General features: G+C 30.3%; 1 protein-coding gene across 1 annotated transcript in view; it reads left to right on the top strand.

The window, feature by feature from the left end:
• Positions 1–24,160, top strand: part of LOC142319619 (kinesin-like protein KIF11) — a 91,119-nt gene that overhangs the window by 61,768 nt on the left and 5,191 nt on the right. Inside the window, exons 13-17 of the mRNA XM_075357108.1 lie at positions 2,303–2,470; positions 9,754–10,011; positions 11,804–11,917; positions 14,940–15,150; positions 19,916–20,079. Coding sequence (XP_075213223.1) covers positions 2,303–2,470; positions 9,754–10,011; positions 11,804–11,917; positions 14,940–15,150; positions 19,916–20,079 — 915 coding nt within the window. The remainder of the gene's footprint in view (positions 1–2,302; positions 2,471–9,753; positions 10,012–11,803; positions 11,918–14,939; positions 15,151–19,915; positions 20,080–24,160) is intronic.

Here is a 24,160-nt window from a genome sequence, read left to right on the forward strand (position 1 = left end):
AATCAAAAACACATCACCAAAAAAAGAATTTGGTTTTTGTTTACATTAAATAAGTACTTTTCTGACAAATGTAGTAATATATTATTTATAGATAAAATTTGAATTTTCTAACTTCTTTGTTTTATTAACTTTGTTTTAACTTAAATAATTTTTTCTGAATTAAATTCTCAACTAGTGTTGTTTAAAAGTTATATATGCTTATTACACATTTAACAAAGTTTTGTACATCAAACATAAAAAACAGACTTTTTTTACTCAAATTTATTGGTTTTAATCCCAGTTTTCTCAAAGACTACTTCAGATAAGGTTCTAGGACCTATTTTATTTGATTTTTCAGGTTAAAATCCATAAGAAATAAGTAATTATATTCCTTAATTAATGTCATAAAAATCTCAGTTCAAGCTCGTTTCACTGGAGTAGCTGATATCCAAGTAAAATCTTTCATTAGCCTTTTAAACGAATCATTTTAAGGCATATGTTTATTAGTCTTTTTCTATTATTTTCACGAGTAGATGTGTTATGAAAGTCCCAGGAGAACTTGGTCATCATCCTCAGCACTGTTATCTGCATTCAATATTCCTGTTTTCTGGAATGATGTCGGGTGAAATTGATCTCCAAGATTCAGGATCCACATACACATCACATTTTGTGTAAGCATGTTTGTTTTCAGACATCCATCTTGGATACAGCTGGCATGTATGTATCTTGAAAGTTTGTTGACTAATACATCCAGGGGCTGCAACATTGATGATGTTAATTACCAGATGAAGTAACCAGGAGTCATGACCATATCTGTTTTTGCTTGTTCAAGGTGGAACTTTACCATATGAATAAGATTACCTTAGATACTGTCCAATACAAGAAGTGATTTAGATGAAGCACTGCACCTGGTCGTTGTTTCCAGATCTTTTTGACTCAATCCAGTGTCAGTCTCACTCTTTGTCTTGTGTCCCAATGGCATATCAGCAGGAGACTTTAACCATTTAGGTATGGGTTTTCTTTCGAAAATGACATGGTGGCAACTTGCTTCCATCAGCAGTAATTGTTAGTAATAGAGTGCAGTGCTGTTTTGTTCTCACTGTATGTATTTATTGGCACATTTTGCACTTCCTTTTCTTCTATTGTGATATACTTGGCGTGTTGAAGTACACTGGCATTTAATCAGCATAGCCAGTTTGTGAAAGCAGATATCATCCGTCCTTTTGACATTTGTTCACTTTGTTCGTGCATTGTGAAATCTTGAGGAAGTTTTTGGGATAAAGTTGTACAACTTCTCAGGAACAAGTTCTTCCTTCTCATGAAGTTCCAAACCCATCCCTTACTGGCCTTGAACTTGCTGTGCGGAATCCCTTTAGCATGTGCGATTTCCCTTGAACAATATTATAAGATTTTGTGGTTGACCTCTTTGCCATTATTGCATAATTCCTCCACATAATAGAGAAGTTCATCGTCTGTAGTTCTAGATATTTGTTGTCTTTTGGACTCATAAAACGCATGGCAGGAAGTTTTTACGTTTGTTAATGTCTTTTTCTGTTTCTGCCAATATCTTATATGCGATTCTGAAACATCTAATTCCCTCTCAGCACCTTGGTTCCTGTTCTCTGTGAAATCATATAAAGTTTGAAAGTTGCTGTTATTTTTTATTTTCTACATTGTTATTGAAACATACTGTCATGAACTCACTTTTATTGATCGCACAAAACTGCTAACTGGAAGTAGGAAAAGAAATGATATGATTCACACAATATGCTTGTACAGCAAGCATGGTTGGGAAAGTGGTGAGTGTGAATATGCAAATGAGTACGTAAATGAGTTCAATTTTACAGTAGGTAATGATTCTCTAGAAATATTGCAGTTCACAAAAATTTTAAACTGCAGAAATAATGGCAGAGCAAAGATTATGCGAGTAAATTCAGTAATTTAATATTGCTTTAAAAAACACTTTAAAAGTTACTTGAAAACTCCTCAAAATTCAATTGAGCTTTATTGTTTTGGTAAATAGTAATGCTTAACTTTTAGTTTTGAGATATAAAAAAAAATTTCAATAATTTTGTGAAAATAGATTGCAGGTATTTAAAATGAGTTCAAAAATATAGTCTGTATGATAATGAATCCATTAAAATTTATTAAATTTTTATAAAAAAACTATAAGGTATGACCTTATAGTTTTACTATATATATAGTTTATATAAGGTCATACCTTATATAAACAATTAGTAACTAACTTGGTCATTAGATTTTTTGAAGTTGCAACTTACACCTCTTTATTTTCTGTAATATATTTTCATTGTATACTTTTTAGAATATGATTGATCTGAAGGAGAAAGTGAAGAAGAATGAAGAATGTTTGGGTAAAATGAAAGCAGATATAGAGTACATGACAGATGATCTTAGTGAAATATCTAATAAGACACACCAAATATTAGAATTAAATAATAAAGTTTTTAATCAGTATGCAGCAGAGAAACTGGTAAAGTAGTTTTTAAAATTTAATAAATTAGTTCTAGCCTGTGGTAAATTGGTTTCTGTAGTATATTGATGCAGTGAATAGCTTGTTACCATGAGAAGAAATGATTAAAAAAATCTATTGTCCATTAAAACCATTACTATTAATTGCATGTTAAATTCTTTAGCCTTTTAGCTGCTGGTTTGTCTGGTAACTGAGCTCCGTACAACTGCTTAGTTTATTTGTACAAAAATTAATCTGTTTACAATTAAATAGTTTGCGCTACCACAGATACTATTATTTAATATCTTACACTGGTTGTTTGTTTTCAGTCTGTGGCTGCTAATTTTTTTTCTTTTAGTTTTTAGTTTTTTCATTATATTCCGTTCATTGTAGTTTTTAGTGGAACAAAAGTAACACTGCTAAGTCTAGAAATGTACTATGCCACCTTGTGTTTGCTTAAGAAATATGACATCTGAAAGCTCAGTAGTTGTATTATTTTTATTTGTTTATATCCTTATTGTGCATAAATTTATGTTTTGTTTTTTGTTAAATAATTCAGTTTTTTTGTTTTAAATGTAGTAAATAATATTTTTAATAATGTTAATTTACTTTATATGTATAGCATAACATAGAATGACAAATTAAAAAAAGAAATAGTTAACATTTATTTGCATAAATGTTTACTGCTGCTACACTTGTGAAGATCAATGAAACTAATTTTGGAGGAAATTTCTCTAAAAAAAAAAATTTTTTGGTTTGATATGATTAACATACTCATAAACATTGTATTAAAATTTATAGTTTAATTTAAATAATTGTATTTCACATTTATATTATACATTATATTAATGTACATAACTTATTTGTAATTTGTAATTATGTTATTATCTGTAATAAATTGGTAGTAATTTCATTTAGAAAGAAAATCATCATATGATTTTTGGTGGGCTATGAGTTATGTTGAGATGCAGCTCCTGACGGTTCACTCCGCTCTGGACAGCTCACACATCTTGGTGGTTCACTTAGCTCTGTACACCTTACACAGCTCCTGCAGTTCACTCAGCTCCATCCACACTATAAACACTGGCTCCGCACTAGAATAAGGCAGTTTCTTCCCATCATATGAAAACTCAGATTGTGTTTGTTAATGATGTGAATTACAAAATCAAGATTATAATAAATGTAATTTATATTATAATTGAAATAAGACTTTTTATTTGTGTAAATGAATCTGTGAATAATTAAATATTTAGAATAATTAAACCTAACAGAGGTACTTCACCAAGGCGGCAATTATTTCAACATATTAAAATAAAATATATACACTACTTTACATTCATACCAAAAATTCTGTTTTTTTTTTTAAAAATTGTAATTGTAAATTAATTATTAAAATAAAGTATGTTAAAATAATTGGTATCTTGGTTGTATGTAATTATTCGAAATATTTAATTATTCACCGGTTCATTTACATAAATAAAAAGCCTTGCTTCAATTATCATATAAATTATATTTATTATAATCTTGATTTTGTAATTCACATATCATTAAGAAACACAATTTGAGTCTTTGTATGATGGAAAGAAACTGCCTTATTCTAGTGTGGAGCCAGCTTTTATAGTGTGAATAAAGCCAAGTGAGCTGCAGGAGCTGGCTGTGTGAGCCATACAAAACTGAGTGATCCACCAGGAGCTGAGAGCCGTATGGAGCCAAGTGAACCGTCAGAAGCTGCATCTCAATATAACTGTCCACCAAAAATCATGTGATTTTTTTTTTAAAACAATGTAAATGAAATTACCGCCAATATATTGCAGATAATAACATATTAAAAATTACAAATAAGTTATGTACATGAATATAATGTATAACATAAATGTGAAATACAAATACTTAAATTTAAATTATAAATGTTAATACAATGTTTATGAGTATGTTAACAATCATATCATAAGAATATAGGTCAAATGAAATTACATAACAGAGGGAAAATGATTACATCAATAAAAAATATTACTTAAAATATTATTTAAATCAAATCACTTGAGATTGGTAACAGATAATTTATGCAGGTCTTAGACCTCTGCCCACCATGACAAATCATAATTGGACAGATTGATAATTTGTTTGCGATAGTGTCACTATCACTATAATTGATGTAGCTTTGTTCTTCGTTAGAATGTTTTGATTATGGCCTTAAATCTTGATAAGGATTATGTTTATTATTACTATCAATATTATTGTTTGTGTTTTTAATACTATTTTGATAATCAGGATTCTGTTGTTCTTGTGAATAAGGTAATGCATTTAAATTTATATTAATATTTGTTTTTGGTACACGCGATTTCCTTTGTTGTAAATTGAAGGTTTTCATTTGATTTTTTGTAAAGTCAAATTGTTGTACTTTAGAGGTTATAAAAGAGTCTTCCTTTTTCAGATACCGTATATGTTTATGCTTCGATTGAGGAATGTTCTCTTGAGATAACTTAAGCAATATATTTTGATAAATGCTGTCATCTCATTGTGACAGATAATTATGATTATAATCATAATTTGAATGATCTAGTTTATTCTTAGAGTATTGTGAATATTGTTGATTATTTTTGTAAAATTGTTTGATCGATGATATCAATACTCTAGGTTATGGTTTCTCAGTAACAAAATATCTTTCGACGTTCGATCTCTGTTGTCTCATTCGGATTTGTGATGCCCAGAATAGCTTGAATCATGTTCTTTTAACTTTCCTTTGATTACTTTTTCTTCATTACATAATCAACACATGATATGTTTGACTGAACTCTACCAATTTTTATTTGTGACTTAATTCTTAGATAAACAGTAAGTATTAATTTCAGACTTGCTACCTTTCAATGTAGAATCATTAATTTAGTTCATATGGATGAGTGCATTGTTTCTTAGCGCAAATCATCTTACATCAGTTTTTTGAATAACATTGATTAATGGAATGGCCTTTCTGCAGACAATTAGAATAACAATTATTATCTCCCAAAAAGGCTTTACGATTATCAATGGATAAATTAAAAATTCTTCACACTGGTATAAATAAAGATTTCAATGACAAAACAAACATCGAGCAATGTAGCTGGTTGCCCCATCCTGTTGAAACCATTGTGTATCCATCTAAAGGATCCTGCCATGACAAAAACCTTAAATCTTGAATAAATGGCCAGACCACCATGTTCCTATAATGTTACTGGGTAACAGTAAGGGATTACACCATTATCATTCTCAATGAAATACGTGTGCTGACACTGCATACCATATGACCACATATTCACTATGTAATGGTTTCTTGACGATAATGTCTGGCCCTCTTGAAACCAAGGAAGTGAGTTGTTTGGTGATTGATGAAACCGTCTTGGTGAATGTGACTTTCAACAGAGAACCATACATTGAGCAAGAAATCTGGATCCTTGTACATCACACCCAAAAATCTTTCACAATACACAACCCTGGCATCCATATTTTGGTTCCTCAATCATTGTCCAACCTGAATTTGGTACAGAAATCCATCTCTGTCTTTAAACAATTGCTGAAGCGGCGTATTGCTGATGATCATTTTCAAGGATGTTTGTTGACTTCATTTACATGACTCCAAAACCTGTTGGAGGACATGTCCATAATTCTCATTTGTGGACACAGTTAGTGACCTACCAGACATTCCCTTCTGCTGATACAATACACTACCAGTATGACAAAATTTCATAATGATAGACAGCGCAACTGTGTTGCTTGGTGCCGCCCTATTATATTGTTCATGATATTGTTCCGCCACTATCTTCAAACTCGGCTTGCCTTGATTGCCACTTCTGTATAAGCGAAAATAATAATCCACAAAGAAAACATTTTCCTCCATCATGAGGCCAATTTTCAACTCCAGATTTTCAGTACAATGTTCTCTGCACTATAACAACACATAATACTGATGCAACAATATGCTAATGAATGGACATGCGCATGAGAATTGCACAAAATCCAGTACTGTATATTTCGGCGCATATGTTACTTATTTATTTTGTAAATTTCACATTGTTCAAATGTGTCAAGATTGTGATTTTATGTACTGCACGTAAAATTTACATTTTGTTTTTAATATTTTTTATTGACATTTGTAATTTCTATGAGGTGACTTTCTACAAGGATTTTGTTTATGTATATAGTTTATTCTTTGTACTTGTGTGAATGTATATCCAGGTCCCCTTGTGTAATATTTAGTGTAGTTATTGCCGTTTAACTTGTCTACTTCTGAGTTCCTGTGTTTGACAATGTATTTTATTAATTTGTTGTAATTTTTTTATGTTTTTGAAAGCAGTGTAATAGTAGTAAAGTTTTATTGCATCCTTTTTTTAATAGAACAAATGCCTCTCCTTTTGGTGGATATGAATTCTGAAGACAAAATCACCCGTCTAACAAATCAAAAATGGGAGAAATACAATTACCTCTGTAACAACAAAATTACAGTCACAATGCCAACAAACTGTTGGCTTTTTTAAATATCCAACTTCAAAACTTGTACCTGTGAACTATGTGGGCCCATCCACTTTCTCCACAACTTCATACCACCAACTAAAATTTGGTCTTTCTCTTTTCCTCTGTTTGTCCTTGGAAACCTGGTATATATTTTTAGCCATCACTGCTCCTCCATTCTGGCCACATGCCCAAACCACTTTCACCATAAAAGATGTGCTTCTCTTGCCACATTCCTCGACCTCATCTTCCTCAGTAATTGAGGTAATTGGTAATTGCTCACCCTATCCTTTCATTTCATGCTGAACATATTTTTTATCGTCCTATATTGTGTTAACTATTAATTTATTATCTAGTTTACTAGTGAGTGCTCAAGTTTGTCATCTACAGAGATATGTAAAAAGTTCACTTTCCCTTTCAGTTCTTTTGAAAAAATTGCGCTTCACGATTCTTCAGAAAGAAAAAACAGACTATTACTTCCTTCAATCAAAATTAATTCTTTTCCTCATTTTTCTTAATCCTCTTTTCTGGAAAGACACCATTTGCCCCAAATATTTATTATAACCTCATCATATTCAATGTTAACCTTATCCACGTATACAGAATTTTTCCAATGCTGATTATTTTTGTTTTGTCAGGATTCATTGATAGCTCTTTACTTCTGCTTACTCTTGAAAATTCTTCCAACATTGTTTGAAGATTTTTGTTCATCTTAGCCACCACTATGATATCAGCAGATCTAAGTTTGATAAATATTACCCATTCACTTTATTCCTTTACGATTAATTCCCTATATGTAAATAGTTTATTCAGAACACAGTTAAAAAATAGTAGTGAAAGTGGGCACCTGTGCATCACTCCTCTGTTTAATTAAAATTTTCTCTTGTTCCTTTCAAATTTGATACATCCCTCTTTATATACATTATTTATTATATGTACATTTAATAATTTACTGTACAAACTCTATTCTACCTTCCTTCAGGACTTCCCATTTACAATGATGTCCAAGAGAATCACATAATTTGTGGAAATCTATTAAACCATTTTAAATTTGTTAATTGTGCTTTATGATTTTCCTTTGTTTTGATATTGATGGTAGACAATGGAAATCCAGGTCTTAAACCTACTTTTTCTGGAGAATGGTCATTATATATTTCTGTTTATATTCGTCCTTTAGTGTATTATCAGTCAATTTGTAAATCCAATATGTCAATGTGGTGAATCAGTAGTTTTTCATGTTCTTATGCAAAATAATTATTTTTGCATATTTCCATTCTGATGCCACATCTCTGACTTGGAATATTTTGTTGCTGGAGGTCAATCAACAATATCTTTCCTTCTTTAGGCATTTCATTTGTGATGTCATCATCAGGAGTTCTGCTCAGCTTAATTGCATGAAGACTCTCCTATTCCATAACAGAGATTTCAGGATCTGGATAAATATCTTTTTCTTGAACTCTTAGTAGATAATCTTTAGAATTTTTTACTCATATGTGTGTTATTACTGTACAAAGTTTCATAAAACCTTGTTATTGTGTAATTCCTCTCATTTGCAGATCACTCTTCTTCTCTTCTCAGCATCTGAGAACTCGTTAACTGAATAATCCTTTTATGTTTTCTGCTTAACTATAAACCCTGTTTTGTTTGTCCCTCTATGACTATTCACCATCAAAATGTTTTATGTTTCTAAATGTAATAAAATGTAGTCATTCTTTACTTCACTCATACGTTTGTAACTTCTCACTTCTACTAATCAAATTATATCCCATTCCACATCCTTCAATGCCTTTTGTAGTTCTATGTGACTATGATCACAAAGTAAAGCTCTCACACTCAACATACCAATATTGATCCTTTTTAATTCTTTTTCCTCATAATTTCCCATGTTCCTTAGATTCCTACACTTATCAGATTCTTTTTTGTGTTAAATCTGGACCTTTGTCTACTACTGCCTATATCTGTGACTAGGATTAAGATCTTTTTGCATTTTGTTCATGTTTATCAGATTGAGGAATGCAATTAGTTGATGAATGTATATTGAATAGAGGCAGTAAGATCAGAGACATAATTCTTATAAAATCTGCGTGGCTATTGTAGTTATTTATCAGTTTTTAAAGAGTTTTTTGTGTACTAATGAGGGTTCAATTATCATCTCTCTGGTGATATTTTTAAATTGAATTTATTTTGTTTGATTTATTGAAGACTTTATTTTGTTAATTTTTACTTGTACTTATTTTGTTGATAGCTGTGTACTGTGAATCTAAAAATTCTTGCAACAGTTAAATAACATTTTAACCTATACAGATGTAAAATTTAGATTCTATAAACATTAACTGGTGTAAAAAATTATTACTTATGTAAGGGATGTATCACTATTACCCTAAAATGCCCTTTTTGAGGCAACTCAGCAATTTTAAGTGCAATATCCTTATTTTTAAATATATGATTTGAGAAAAAAACTACAAAAACTAATGTTTGCTCTCTTGAACCTATGCAAATTGGTGATCAGATATTCAAGAAATTGACCACAGATTTATTTTAATTTAATTTTACCACATTGTTATATTTCAATTTTTAGATAAGGTTAGTAAATGAATGAGATAAAACTTGCCATTATGTCTTTATTTTTAAGAATTGTAGCTTTGGGAACCAGAGAAAGCTTCTGAATGAGCTGGTCTCTGGTTCAGTTCTTTGCGACACTGAACTATTTTGTTACCCAGAGTTCCATTTATTTCATTTTTTTTTAAATTGTGTATATAAGAAGAATATTTGAGATTATACTTTCAGTTTATTAAAATGGAAACTGCTTTTTATTTCAGAAAATGAAAAGTTGTATTGAGGAGGATGAAGAATTATATAATAAAATCTCTCAACATTTTTCTGTGATCAGTGATTCTGTGAATCAGCATACTAAAGAAAGAATAAAAAATTTAAGACAGATATCTGGTCATATCACACTCTTAAAAGAAACAGCATCTCATAGTACAAATAGAAGAAATATTCTTAGTGCTAACAATAATAAATTAAAACTTATTCAATTAGCAGTAAAATCAAATCTCCAGGATGTAAATAATAAGGTACTTTCTTGGATGTATTTTCAAGCTCTTAATCTAATAGGGACTTTTATTTTTATGGTTGAACAAATTTTTCCATTAGAAACATTTTTTATATATTTAAACGTTTTTTTATATTTAAGCAGTTTTTCTTTATTATTTATAAAACGTCAATCTATAGTTTATTAATTTTAGAAGAACTTGTATTAAAATGTTTCTATATTAACATTCTATTTTGTTTTAATAATATTCTTTTTTACTTTTTTATTTTGTTAACACCAGCATAAAATTCCTATGTTTATTTATGTGTCCTCCTAGCCAGCGTTTCATGTGAGCAAAGAGGTGAAAATCGGATGGAGCCAACTCCGGGCCGTATGGTGGGTGATCAAACATTTCCCAACGAAAACACTGCAGGAGCTTCTTTGTTACTGCTGCACTCGCTTCCTTCCCTGACCGCCTGCATCATAAACATCTGTATGTCCTGCTTTAAAGTTCCTGCACCATTGTTGCACTTAGCTGTCACTCATTGAAGTTTCACTGTACACATTACTTATTTGTCGATGAATTTCAGCTGCATTACACCCCTCAGCCTGAAGAAATCAAATTACTGCACGCACTTCACACTTGGCGGGAGATGTTATTGTTGTAGATATGTTTACGTGCTAGCTGCATGTTCAGAACTAAATGAAGTGATGCGGCGTGATTGAAGGCCATACTAGAAATGCTGCGCAACACATATGCGCAAAGGTTCATCCGATTTTTGTGCAGGTTTTTATTTCACGACCGATCGGACCTTGAAAAAAAATAACCCTTGTAGTTATATTATTAAACTGGTGGTTTAATAATATGTACTTAAGAGTTAATACATAGCGATTGTTTAATAATTGAACTGCCCTTTGCAAAACAAATTTTTTTGAAAGGACAGCACTATGGTTTGCCACAACAAAAAATAATTCAAAATACAACCCTCTGCAAAAAAAAATTCGGGTGTAACTACCTGGAAGCTGAGTTGACTGTAAGTTTTAGGCAGTTCACCTTAAGAAACTTGTGCATTGTGTTTGGCAATTCAGAGTCGATATTTCTGCATAAGATAATGTTCAGCCTCACATATAGTGTGCAACTTTCAAGACTCTTGTGAAATTGAAATTTCTATTTCTCACCCACCATACTCGCCAGATTTTGGTGCCTTTATTTTCACTTTTGCCTGATTGAAGAGGGATATTAAGAATATTCATTTTCACACGGAAGGTATACTGAAGAAAACTAATGTTATAGATCAACGACCATTAGTAGAGATGTATAGTAGGACTACGTGAATAAATAAATGTAAGTTTTTTTTAGCAGATAAAATGTACTTTTATGACATATTTGTTTCATACAACTATCCCTTTCATTTGTGAGTTAATAGAATTATTTTGTGAGTTAATAAAAAATAATTTTTTTTTAATTTGTAAATTTTAAAAGAAATGGGCCCCATTTTAGGATATAACAGTGATCCCATGTAGTAGCTTCACTACACATTTGTAAGTCAGATTCATCAGATTCACTATTCTGTAGAGCGCTACTACACCACATGGAAATTCCTTAAAATAAAATTGTAAACATATATTTGATACTTTGTTCATTTAGTTGGATAATACTTTTAAGTTATATAATATAAATAAATAGATGATCATTTTTATAAAATATAAATGAAGTAACTCCTTTTGAAGAAGAAATAAATTGGTACTTGTAGTAAAATTTAATTTAATGCTATATCAAGTGTTCATAGTTGTGGCTTATATTGTATTTAAACATTTTCTTATTTGTTTTTTAGTTAACACAGATAAATTCATGCTTATCAGAAGCTACAAATCAAAGAGCTGAGTCTGTTAGTAAATTTCAGAAAGATATTTGTTCTGATCTCGAGGTTACTTATAGTAAAGCAAAGGTAAATAAGATTTTCTTTTTTTTTATATTACAAGAAAAAATTAAACAATTATTTATTATATAAAAAAAAAAAAAAAATACTACTGCTCACTGCCTCATCTATTATGTATTAAAGGCTTTATTTTCATTACCTCCCTATTTTGAATTTTGTTATAATGGACTAGAACTGTGTAGACTGCTGAAAGTGCTTTGGTTAAGAAATGTTCTACAGACTGAAGATCAGTTAGAAGACATTTGCTATCACTGAATGAATGCATCGGGTAGAGCAGGGCAACATACGCCAATATGATGCTTCTTTTACCCTACAAAATTCTAATCTTTCAGAAAATTCTGCTAAGTGATCAATTGAACCACCTTGACTTAAATAGTAAAACATAAATTCCATTCTTGTAAAACATGTCTCATCATTTTAATCATTAATCTGTTCAATTAAACAAATGAAACTGATTAAATAAGATTTTGATTTGTTAATGTTGCAATGCATAATTGCCAGTACCAGTGCTACTCTGCTGGTTACAGATTTATTTTTTGATGTATGACTCAGTGATATTGAATAATAGTATTTGTTTAGTAGAAAAAAAATTAACTCATTAATATAGCTTGAAAGAAAATTTGAAAAATTGCAAACAAAAACTTGCTAGAATAACACAATAAGCAAAGTAAAAAAAACGCACATGTAAAAAAATTGTTACTAAGTGGATTTTTTAATCATATCAACAGACCATGTTTGATAAAATTATTAAAAAACTCTTAATTCTTAAATATGTGTTAGAATGTTCAGAAAATTTATTTCAAAACTGCACAAATTTTAGGAGGATTTATGAGAATAGAACAGTTATTAAGCAGTTAACAGGTATAATTTTACAATTTTTATACATTTCATGTAGATATAAAGTCAGGTTAAAAATTATTTTTTTAGTTTTCCTTATGTTTTATGTAAACAAAATTCAGTAATGAAATGATATAAATGGAATAAAATAAGGATTCCATGATGTGTCTCAAAGTGATTTAAAGCTTTAAAACACTGGCAAAGATAAAATTGTTTCTTTATCTTAAAATTTTGTTATTATATTAATATATAGAACTAATAAAAATTAATTGTTTAATGTTTTTGATAAGTCCTTGCAAAAATAAAGAAGACGCAAATTTTTGTAAAAAATAATTTTTATTTCTCAACTTAATTTCCTTTTTAAGTCTATTACACACTTAGTCCATCATGCTCTAGTTTTTCAATCCCATTCTCGGAGTAGTATGATTTCTTTTAAGTCTTAAAAATAAGTGGATATTTAAAAAATAATTCATTTTGCATAAATCTCTTTTCAGCAAACCAATTCTTCATATTTAGAAACAGGTGCATTACATTAGCAAATATATATATTAGCGTAGATGCAGTCATTATATTGCCCAATTATCACATTTGCTTCTTCAGGAAATCAATGAAGATTATGGGATGAGGGTCCCAAAAGACAGTGGCCATAATTTTTTCTGCTGATGGAATAGTTACGCTTTTGTTAGAGCAAATTACCTCAGCAACCAACTGTTTTGACTCATTTTATGGTTTATACCAAGGTTTCATCATCTGTTATGAAATTGGGTAAAAATTCCTCCTATCAATTATGTTGGAACAGCCTCAAACCATGCTTAAAAGCATTTATTGGTTTACATTTTTAATCAATTGTTAGCAAACACAGCCCCAATTTGTGAACAGTTTTCACATATGTAAACATTCATGTAAAATAATGATTCACCCATTCATTTAAGATGTCTATTGCCTTACTAACCTTACACACTTTTAATGTAGATGATTGTCTACCTTCCATTACTGCATGGATTTTTTCAGTATTCTTTGCAATTACAACCTAAAAAGCCTTCCGGAATGTCATCATTTGTACTCATAGGACCAGTCTTAAAAATAACCTAACCATGTGTAAACTGTTATAATCAATGGAGCAGATTCACTATAATTTTTTTGAGTTTAGTTCCTTTGTATGGGGTTTTGCCTTTCAAAAAATAATGTTTAATCACCAAAATTAAATTAAATTTTTTTTTGTCCATTTTTTTTTTTTTACAAATCGTAATATCTAATCGATTAACAACAATAGAACAATAGAATTATGGGTGTATCTGACTGAAAATTGGTGTATGCTTCTAGCAAAAATGTAAGGCAAAGAATTATCTCATCATTGTGCTATAAATGCTATCTTTTGACTTCCGTGGACTAACACCTGTAGTACAGTTTATAGAAAAACAAAACATATGTGATTTATTTTGAAAGCCTTTTTTTGTTACAGAAGCTATCAGAAATAGGACTAACTATTTACTTAAATACCTTATATTATGTTGCGAAGGCAACCAAATGTTAAAAACATTAAATAAAACTGAAAAATTTGATTCATGTAATTAATTGAATTGAGAGAAAGTATTGTACAGTTGAAAAAGAGTACTTTATATATGTAGTTGTATGCACATGTTTAGTGACAAAACATGTTTTGATCTATATTTATTCTTATATTTATAAACCATTGGATGATTGATGCACTGCTGACAATGGTCGTCTACAAATAAGGATTTGAACCCAGGACCTCCGGATGAAAGGCTGAGATGCTACAACTCAGCCAAGGAGACCAGCAGGTTCCTTTATGTTGAGCTCTGTTATAATCACTCTCTAATCTATGTTGCTATTCGATTTAAATTTATCAATATTAATTAAATATTAAAAATTAATTCAATATTAAAAAGTTAATTCAATATTTTCATTTTCATTTTTTTTAAATTTTATTTTATACTTACATTCTCTACATTTAATTCAAGTAGAAGGTTGTATTTAATATTATGTACCATCTGCAATTATCTCATATTAAATTTTGCATTATTAATTATATAAATCCCTTTAAGTATATGAATAAAAATAATGTAAAATAAATACAGGCAAAATAAGCAGATGTAAAAAATTAATTTCTTGTAACTCAAATAAATTTTTCCTTTTGTTTTTAATTTTTATTTAAAAAATGAATATTTTTCAGGAATCAGGTGATGCCTTAATTAATATTGTGAAAGATATTTCAAATACCACAAAACATGACATTGTGAACACTATAAACGATCTTAGAAGCAATGCTGTTGCTGTTAAAATCAATCTAGAAAAAAGCAAGTTAGAATTTAATGATAAAATATCTTCGAGTATTTCAGATCTCAATGAATTTAAAGATCAGCTGCAAAGATATCAGCATACAGGTGAAATAAAATACTAGTTAAAAATTTGTGATATTGTACGTTATTCATTTTCAATGTCTTTTTTTGTTGAAACTTTAACAGAAATTTTTGTTTGAAAAATAAAATAGCTATATGTTTTTGATATGATGCAAGATACGCATTCTGCCTGTGAGATATATTTCCATTGGGTTTTTTTAAACAGGAAACTGATTTTCACCAATCAAAAGTAGAAATCAGCGCTCATTTTCTTCAGTTTATCCTAAATTTATTAAAAAAGTGTTACGCTATTTGTTTTTAATATTTCATTTCTGTTTCTGTGAAATGTTGTATTGATCATCTTGATAATTAAATTAGACCTGAATTTGCATCACTCATAACAGTTTTAGCTACATTTTACTGAGAAGCATCATATCAAACTCGTCCATAATAAATTCAGGAGATATTTTAAGTTTTTTTATTTATACAGATATTCATTATTTTTATAACAAAATAAACTATTTAATAATAAATCTAAAATTTAAAAAAATGTATAAATGTTTAAGCAATTAATTATTTTTCTAATAAACATAGATTATTTATTTTAATTTATAAGTATTCTCTACCGTATTCCTCTACCATAACCATTCCTCAGCCTTATCGGAGAGATATCTGTTGAGAGCCAGACTAAGGAATGATTCCTGAAAGAAGTCAACAGCTCTCAGTAGTTGTTAAGGGCGTAGGTCAGGACGACTATGGCCATATCATCACAATCTTCTGAGCACTGCACAGCTGAAAGCAGTGGAAAACTACAGTTGCTTTTTTCCAAGAAAATTTAGCTCCTCTGCATTTTCATATAACAAAGATGGAGGTGCCTTCCTTGGTAAAATATTCCGGAGGTAAACTAGTCCTCCTTTCAGATCTTCAAGTGGTGACTACTAAGGGAGGGGTCACCAGAAAATTAAAAAATAACATCTACAAGTCGGAGCATGAATTGTTAGAAGTCTAAAAGGTTGGTAGGTTAGAAAATTTAAAGAGGGAAATGGATAGAATAAATGTAGATATAGTAGGAATTACCGAGGTTCGGTGGGAAGAAGAAAACGACTTTTGGTCAGGTGATTTTAGAATAATTAACTCAGCTTCAAATAATGGGCAGGCAGTAGTAGGTTTCATAATGAACAAGAAGATAGGGAAGAGAGTAGAATATTTCAAAATGCATAGCGATAGAATCATTGTAATAAGGATAAAATCAAAACCTAAACCGACAATGATTGTTAACATCTATATGCCTACAAGCGTCTTGTACGATGATGAGGTAGAGTGTGTATACGAAGAAATTGACGAAGCAATTAAACACATAAAAGGGGATGAAAATTTAATAATAGTTGGAGATTGGAAAAGGCAAGGAAGGAAATATAGTGGGTGAATACGGGCTGGGCGAATTATAGAGTTTTGCATGAAGTAGAATTTAGTAATACCATAAAAATCATAAAAGAAGAATATATACATAGAAAAAGTCAGATGATACTGCAAGGCAAGTTATCAGATAGATTATATCATGGTTAAGCAAAGATTTAGAAAACAAATCGTTGACTGCAAAGCTTACCTTGGAGCAGATATTGATAGCGACCATAATTTAGTGATAATGAAATGTAGATTGGGGTTTAAAAGCCTGAAGAAAAAGTGTCAGATGAATTGGTGGAATTTAGAGAAGCTTGAGGAAGAAGAGGTAAAGAAGATTTTTGAAGACAAAAAGATAAGGTAGAAAATGTAGAAGAAGAATGGGAGAATGTTAAAAAGAAAATTCTTAAATCAGCTTAAGCGAATTTAGGCGGAACAAAGAGAACTGGTAGAAAACCTTGGATTTCAGAGGATATATTGCAGCTGATGGATGAACGTAGAAAATGTAAGAATGCTAGGGATGAAGACAGTAAAAGGAACTATTGACAATTAAGAAATAGTATAAACAGGAAATGCAAACTAGTGAAAGAAGAGTGGATTAAAGAAAAGTGTTCAGAAGTGGAAAGAGAAATGAATGTTGGTAAAATAGACATAGCATACAGGAAAGTTAAGGAAAGTTTTGGGGTCCATAAATTAAAATCTAATAAAGTGTTAAACAAAGATGGTACACCAATTTATAGTACGAAAGGAAAAGTCTATAGGTGGGTGGAATATATTGAAGAGTAATAAGAGGAGGAAATGAATTAGAAAATGGTGTTAGAGGAAGAAGAGGAAATCAAAGAGGATGAAAGGAGAGAAACAATAGTGAGATCTGAATTTAAGAGAGCATTAATAGATTTGAACGTTAGAAAGGCTTCTGGAATAGACAGAATACCTGCAGAATTACTGTTTACAAGTGAGGAAGCGATTGATAATACAAACTGGTGTGTAATATTTACGAAAAAGGGGAAGTTCCGTCAGACTTCAAAAGGAGTGTTATAGTCATGATAACAAAGAAAGCAGGAGCAAATAAATGTGAAGAATACAGAACAATTAACTAGTTATGCATCAAAAATCTTAACTAGAATTCTGTACAGAAGAATTGAGACAAGAGTGGAAGAAGTGTTGAGAAGACTAATTTGGTTTCAGGAAAATATAGGCACAAGGGAAGCAATTTTAGTGCTCAGATTAATAGAAGAAGGAAGATTAAAGAAAAATAAAAACCAACATACTTGGCATTTATAGACCTGGAAAAGCTGTTCGGTAACATAGACTGGAATAAAATGTTAAGCATTTTGAAACAATTAGAGTTCAGATACAGAGATAGAAGAACAATTGCTAACATTCACAGGAACCAAACAGCAACAGTAATAATTGAAGAACATAAGATAAAAACTGTAATAAAAAAGGGAGTCTGACAAGGATGTTCTCTATCCACATTACTTTTTAATCTTTACATAGAGAACTAGCAGTTAATAATGTTAAAGAACAATTTAGATCCGGAGTAACAGTACAAGGTGAAAAGGTAAAGCTGCTATGATTTGCTTATGATATAGTAATTCTAGCTCAGAATAAAAAAGATTTAGAAGAAACAGTGAACAGTGAATTTAGAAGAAACAGTATGGATGAAGTCCTACCCAAGAACTACCAAATGAAAATAAACAAGAACAAAACGAAGGTAATGAAATGTAGTAGAAATAATGAAGATGGACCACTGAATGTAAAAATAGGAAGAGAAAAGATTATGGAGGTAGAAGAATTTTGTTATTTGGGAAGTAGAATTACTAAAGATGGACAAAGCAGGAGCAGTATAGAATGCCGAATAGCACACATGAAATGAGCCTTCAATCAGAAATATAATTTGTTTACATCAAAAATTAATTTAAACATTGGGAAAAGATTTTTGAAAGTATATGTTTGGAGCGTAGCTTTATGTGGAAGTGAAACTTGGATGATTGGAGTACCTGAGCAGAAAAGATTAGTAGCTTTTGAAATTTGGTGCTACAGGAGAATGTTATTAAAGATCAGATGGGTGGATAAAGTGACAAATAAAGAGGTGTTGTGGCAAATTGATGAAGATAGAAACATTTGGAAAAATATAGTTAAAAGAAGAGATAGACTTATAGGCCACATATTAAGGCATCCTGGAATAGTTGCTTTAATATTGATGGGACAGGTAGAAGGAAAAAATTGTGCAGGCAGGCAAAGTTCAGAATGTATAAAACAAATTGTTATGGATGTAGGGTGTAGGGGGTATACTGAAATGAAATGACTAGCACTAGATGAATCTTGGAGAGCTGCATCAAACCAGTCAAATGACTGGACAAAAAAAACATTCCTATTTTATATAGTTTGTTTTAAATGAATGAGATTTTGGGCCATCGTGCATCCTATGTCCAACTTATCTGTCTTAAATTAACTAAACTGATTTAATGCAGTTAATAGATAAATCTCATAGAGGATCTGGTAGTTTTCCAACATAAATCCTAAAAGTTTAAACATTTTTACTTTTCTTGGTTTTGATCAAGACAATTCATTCATTACTCTTGCAACTTTGATTGTCATTAATATTTTTCCACTACTTATTGAATGTAACCAAGTCATTGATTGCCTCTGTAACTTTAGTTAGTGTTTTAACTTGTTTCACCTAGTTTTTGACAGATATGATGTAAGTTGCTCAAAAATCTTTATCATGACAAAAGTGAGTTTTGGTTTACAGCCTTAAAGAAACAACACAGCAAACAAGATCTTTTTTTCAATTTTGTTGTTTGTTTAATAATCTATGGATGAGTCGTTACTTGATGAAAATAAATAACAAAAGATCAACAAAAATTAATCTGATTTTCACAAAATTTTAATATTTAATACTTTTTTTAATATAGATTTTTTCAACTTTAACACTTTTTTTTTAATACAGAATACTCTATACTCTGTATTCCGTTTTTAACATCCAAGGAAGGTATTAAGTATACTGAAACAGCTGTTGTAATTTTTAAATAATTTTGTGAAAATCAAATACATATTTGTTTATTTCTTTTTTTAATTCTGACTTCACCACCGGTTTTTCAAATGTTTTTTGATCATATTTTATACCACTACCTAATTTGATGCTTTTTTCTTTTTTCCAACAGTCCTTTCTATTCTTTCTAGAACTGTAATGTTGCTTTTTTTAATATAATCTTTATCTTATTCGTTATCCTTCTTATCCTACAGTCCTAAATCCTGTTCCTTTCTTCTCTACATCTGAGTCTTTGTTTCTTACTTAATCCTTTCATTCCTGCATTCATATATCTATAAAAAGATATGCTTCTCTGTCCCCTTACCTAGTCTTATAAATGATGAGTTTTAAATATCTTAAATTGTTTTTTAGGTAACACACCAAAACGTGAAGATCTGGTAATACAGAGCTTTCTTTCTGAAGATGGTTTATTTTGTGGAGCTGAGGCACCTTATGAAGTAGAATTTGAAATAAAGCAGAAATCTTCACATAACAATAATGGTGATAATATAAATGGAGAAAGTAGTATAACACAGGTAAATACTTTTTATTACATTTAATTTTGTAAAACATGTAATATCTATTAACATTCATAAGAAATTGGTAATATGTTCTTCTAATTTTGAGAGATAAAAATTTTGTATTAAATTAAAAGTTAATAATTTTTTTTTGCAAATATTATCTGTTTTATGATTCTGAGTCAAATCTAAATGATTTTCTCAACAACAAAAAAAATACTGACAAATATTCTCTTTTAGTTATCTCAAGATGTGTGTTTTTTTATGATAGAGGGGAAGGGTTGGGATTTAAAACATTTTATTAACTGTGTCCAATTTTATTGGATACAAAATAAAATAACTCTTCTTTTTAATTGCTTGACATTCTGATGATTATGAGTTTTCTTTCTGAGCTCTTTTGTATGTCCATTGCAATGTAGCAGTCTACTTCTTTGTACATGTCATTTTCATATCTTCCCTCCCTTAGCTGCCTTATGACAGCATTACAAATTTTCTACTAATTTTCTGATAAAGTAATTAACTCCTTTTAGATAATCCGATGAGAATCAAAAACACTGATATGTGCTGATGATCCCTTGATGTTACAGGTTGTTTGTTTGCCTATGATATTTCACAATTGCATCCGAACAACAATTATATTTTTTGGTGTAATGCTGGTAAATAATCATTCTGAACTCTAACTCAGATGATTTAATCATCAATTGGATAACTTGGCTAAATCATAGTTACCAAATGCTGTTGGTAACAATGTTAGTTAGATTTTGTGTATTTCTGCAACTGTTTTACTAAGTTTAAAACAGAACTAGATACTGATGTGCTGTTATCTTAGATCAGACTATAAAATTTCTATCACAAGCAAACATGGTAATTGAAAATTACTTAATGATTACAAAAAACTTGGTTAGATTGTAGCCACTTGATATATTGACACATTAGTATTATGCTGCACCTAAATGCTCATACGTATGCACAATATAAATTGAACTTTTGGGTAATACCTAGTATAATATTTACTTGGAATAACCTAGGAGGTGATGCTGTACATTTTCCCCCAGTAAAATAAACATAAGTAAAATATTTCGGTCACAGTCTAAATTGACTGTCAAATGTAATTGACTATATGTACAGGGATAACAAAGTAGTATGTATTAACAAATACTAAAAATAATTAATAACAGTTGTAAAAACATTATTTAATCTGTTATTACAGATGTACAATAATAGTTTCAAACATTTTTTTGGAGAAGTAAAGTGATAAAAATACCTGACTTTGCCAGAAATTGAACCCAGAACCAGTTTCTTGCTCACATATATACTTTATATAACTTAATTTTACACATAATCCATATTGCTATCTCTCTTATGTTACATATAAATTTTCTGTAATTTATTTTATTCTTTATGATTCTACAGTTAATTGGTAAAATGTGTTGCCTAGTGTAAAATAAAGAAGTGTGTGTAATTATATTTCTGTCTATCTCTACTGAGATACCCTATACAGTTGTATTTCAGTGCTTGTTCGCATCATGACCCATGATATATTGTAGGAATTAGTTGATCAACCCAAATGTTAAGCCAAGAATTATATTAATCAACAATTAAGAAATAGAAATTTAATTTATTTTCAAAATAATTTAATTTGGATAGAAATAAGTAAATATTAATGCAATTAATAAAATTAAAAAAAAACAATTATTCTAATAGCATCCACAAAAAATCAAATCATCCTTGGACACACAAAATAAATACTTATGATGATATGCAAGGCTACAAATATACACTGAATAACAGAACAATAATTAGGCAAAGAATGAAAAACTAATTAGATTAATTACAAACTGGAATGGATATTTAATATTCTTTTTAGAGATAGAAAATAAATAGGAAATATAAATCTAAGATGTATATTACTCAAAACTATATTATAAAATTGTTGAGGTATACAGTAATTAAAATTCTATATTAATTATTTTAAACTGACAATTAATTTAACAAATTATGCAAATAATAATTAAACTACATAAAGATAGATCTGATAATATTGAAGTTAACAAATTTAATTGTAATAATTGTTAACAGATTATGTATTGTAAAAGATAACAATTCCATTAAACGAATATTTGTAGAACATTTCAAAACATTCAGAAATAAAAAAAGAATTTTTTAAAATCATCTTCTAGAATGATCAAGAAGTATTAGAAATAAATAAATAATATTAAAACTTCAATGTTTGGAAAAAATATTAACTTACAAATATACATTCATCCATGCATGTATGAATAATTAAATTAAAATTTGAATTTTATATACCTTGAATACTTTGAAAAATCTTTTTTAACAGTAGCTTAAACTACAAGGGTGAGTCAAATTTAAACTGTAATTTTAGCTTCTTTGATCTGTTCTGTCGTCAGTAAGCCATGAGTGAGCAAGAGGTTACGTGACCTGTTACACAACTATAATCATAAACTTTTTAACTAATGAAGGCGTTACACCCATGGAAATTTTAACTCTTTTAAAGATACAGTTTGGGGACACTGCGTTGTCTCAGAACAGAGTGTATACATGGGCCAGACAATTTAAGGGTGGGCAATAAAGTGTAGAAAAAGCCATGATCGACACCCAATATCAAATCTCACACCTGACAACATCTATGCCAATCGAGAGTTTATCAAAGGTGATCGCCAGTTCACTGTTGAAGAAATTGCATCAGAAGTGGATATCGGCTATGGGAGTGCTCAATCCATTGTCAATGATCATCATGACTTTAAAAAAATTGGTGCTCGATGGGCTCCGAGTTTGTTGACCAAAAATAAAAAAAGGTCAGGTTGGAGATCTGTGAGAAACTTCTGAATTGATTTCAGCAAGAAGGGGACAATTTTTTGAGACGCATCATCATGTGATGAGACGTGGGTCCATCGTTACATTCCAGAGTCAAAAATGGCAAGTAAGGAGATGGTGAAGGAAGGATGAGGGCTGACCAATGAAGGCCAAACCCCTCTGTCAGCCAGAAAAGTTCTTGCAACAATTTGTTTTTTATTTCTCCACAATCAATGATTGGTGAATACAGCTTACTATTGCCAGTTGCTACAGTCAACAAAAGATAGGGTATACCCATATAGAAGTCATCCTTTTCCATGACAACACCAGGCCGCACTGGGAAACCCTCAACCACTTTCCCTACAGTCAGATTTGTTCCCCTGTGACTATTTGTTGTTTGCGCCTTGAAAGAATTGCTTGGAGGGGAATAATTCAAAAACAATCAAGATGTAAAGGAGCTTGTGTGCAATTCGTTGACGACTCGTTCTTAAACTTTTTATGAACAAGGAATATTCAAGCTTCCAAATCGTTATCAAAAGTGTGTAGATTGTGCAGGAGACTATATAGAGAAATGATGAAGGTATGAATTGTGTATATTATTATCAATAAATTTATAAAAAAAGATTTTCATTTATATTTGATTCACCTTCGTAGTTTAACTGTAACCACTATTTAAATCTGGACTTCATGACAGTTATAAGATTTTATATGTAATGCTTGTAATGCATTACCAGATATTAGAATTTTTATGACTGGTGGTGTGAAAACCTTATTTTATAAATTTGTTAGTTTTATAGCTTGCTTTTTAGTATACAAGGTCTGTTTAAAAAATACATAGACTAATGTCATAAAAAAAAATTTACTTTATTTAGAAGTTACTTGTCTGGATCCCCTTCAACGTACTCTCCTCCCTGAGGAAAGTGGAAACGATGTTTCTACTTTTGGAAACAGTCCTGGAACGCTTCTTTTGTGATGTTCTTCAGTTCCTTTGTCGCATTTGCCTCATTCTTAGGAATCATCCCAAATCTTCTTCCTTTCAAGGGTCTTTTGAGTTTGGGGAACAAAAAGATGTCACAAGGAGCGAGGTCAGGTGAGTAGGGTAGGTGGGGAAGAACAGTGATCGAGTGTTTGGCCAAAAACTCACGAGTTCTGAGGACTGAGGGCTGGAGCATTGTCGTGAGGAAAAAACCAGTGGTGCATCTCAATTTTTTGGTCAAAATCTCTTAACATGATCCAACTGATATCCCACACTCTTCAGCAAGCTCTCTGATGGTCAGATGTC

The sequence above is a fragment of the Lycorma delicatula genome, chromosome 1 (assembly GCF_047948215.1).
Source record: "Lycorma delicatula isolate Av1 chromosome 1, ASM4794821v1, whole genome shotgun sequence".
Lineage (NCBI taxonomy): Eukaryota > Metazoa > Arthropoda > Insecta > Hemiptera > Fulgoridae > Lycorma > Lycorma delicatula.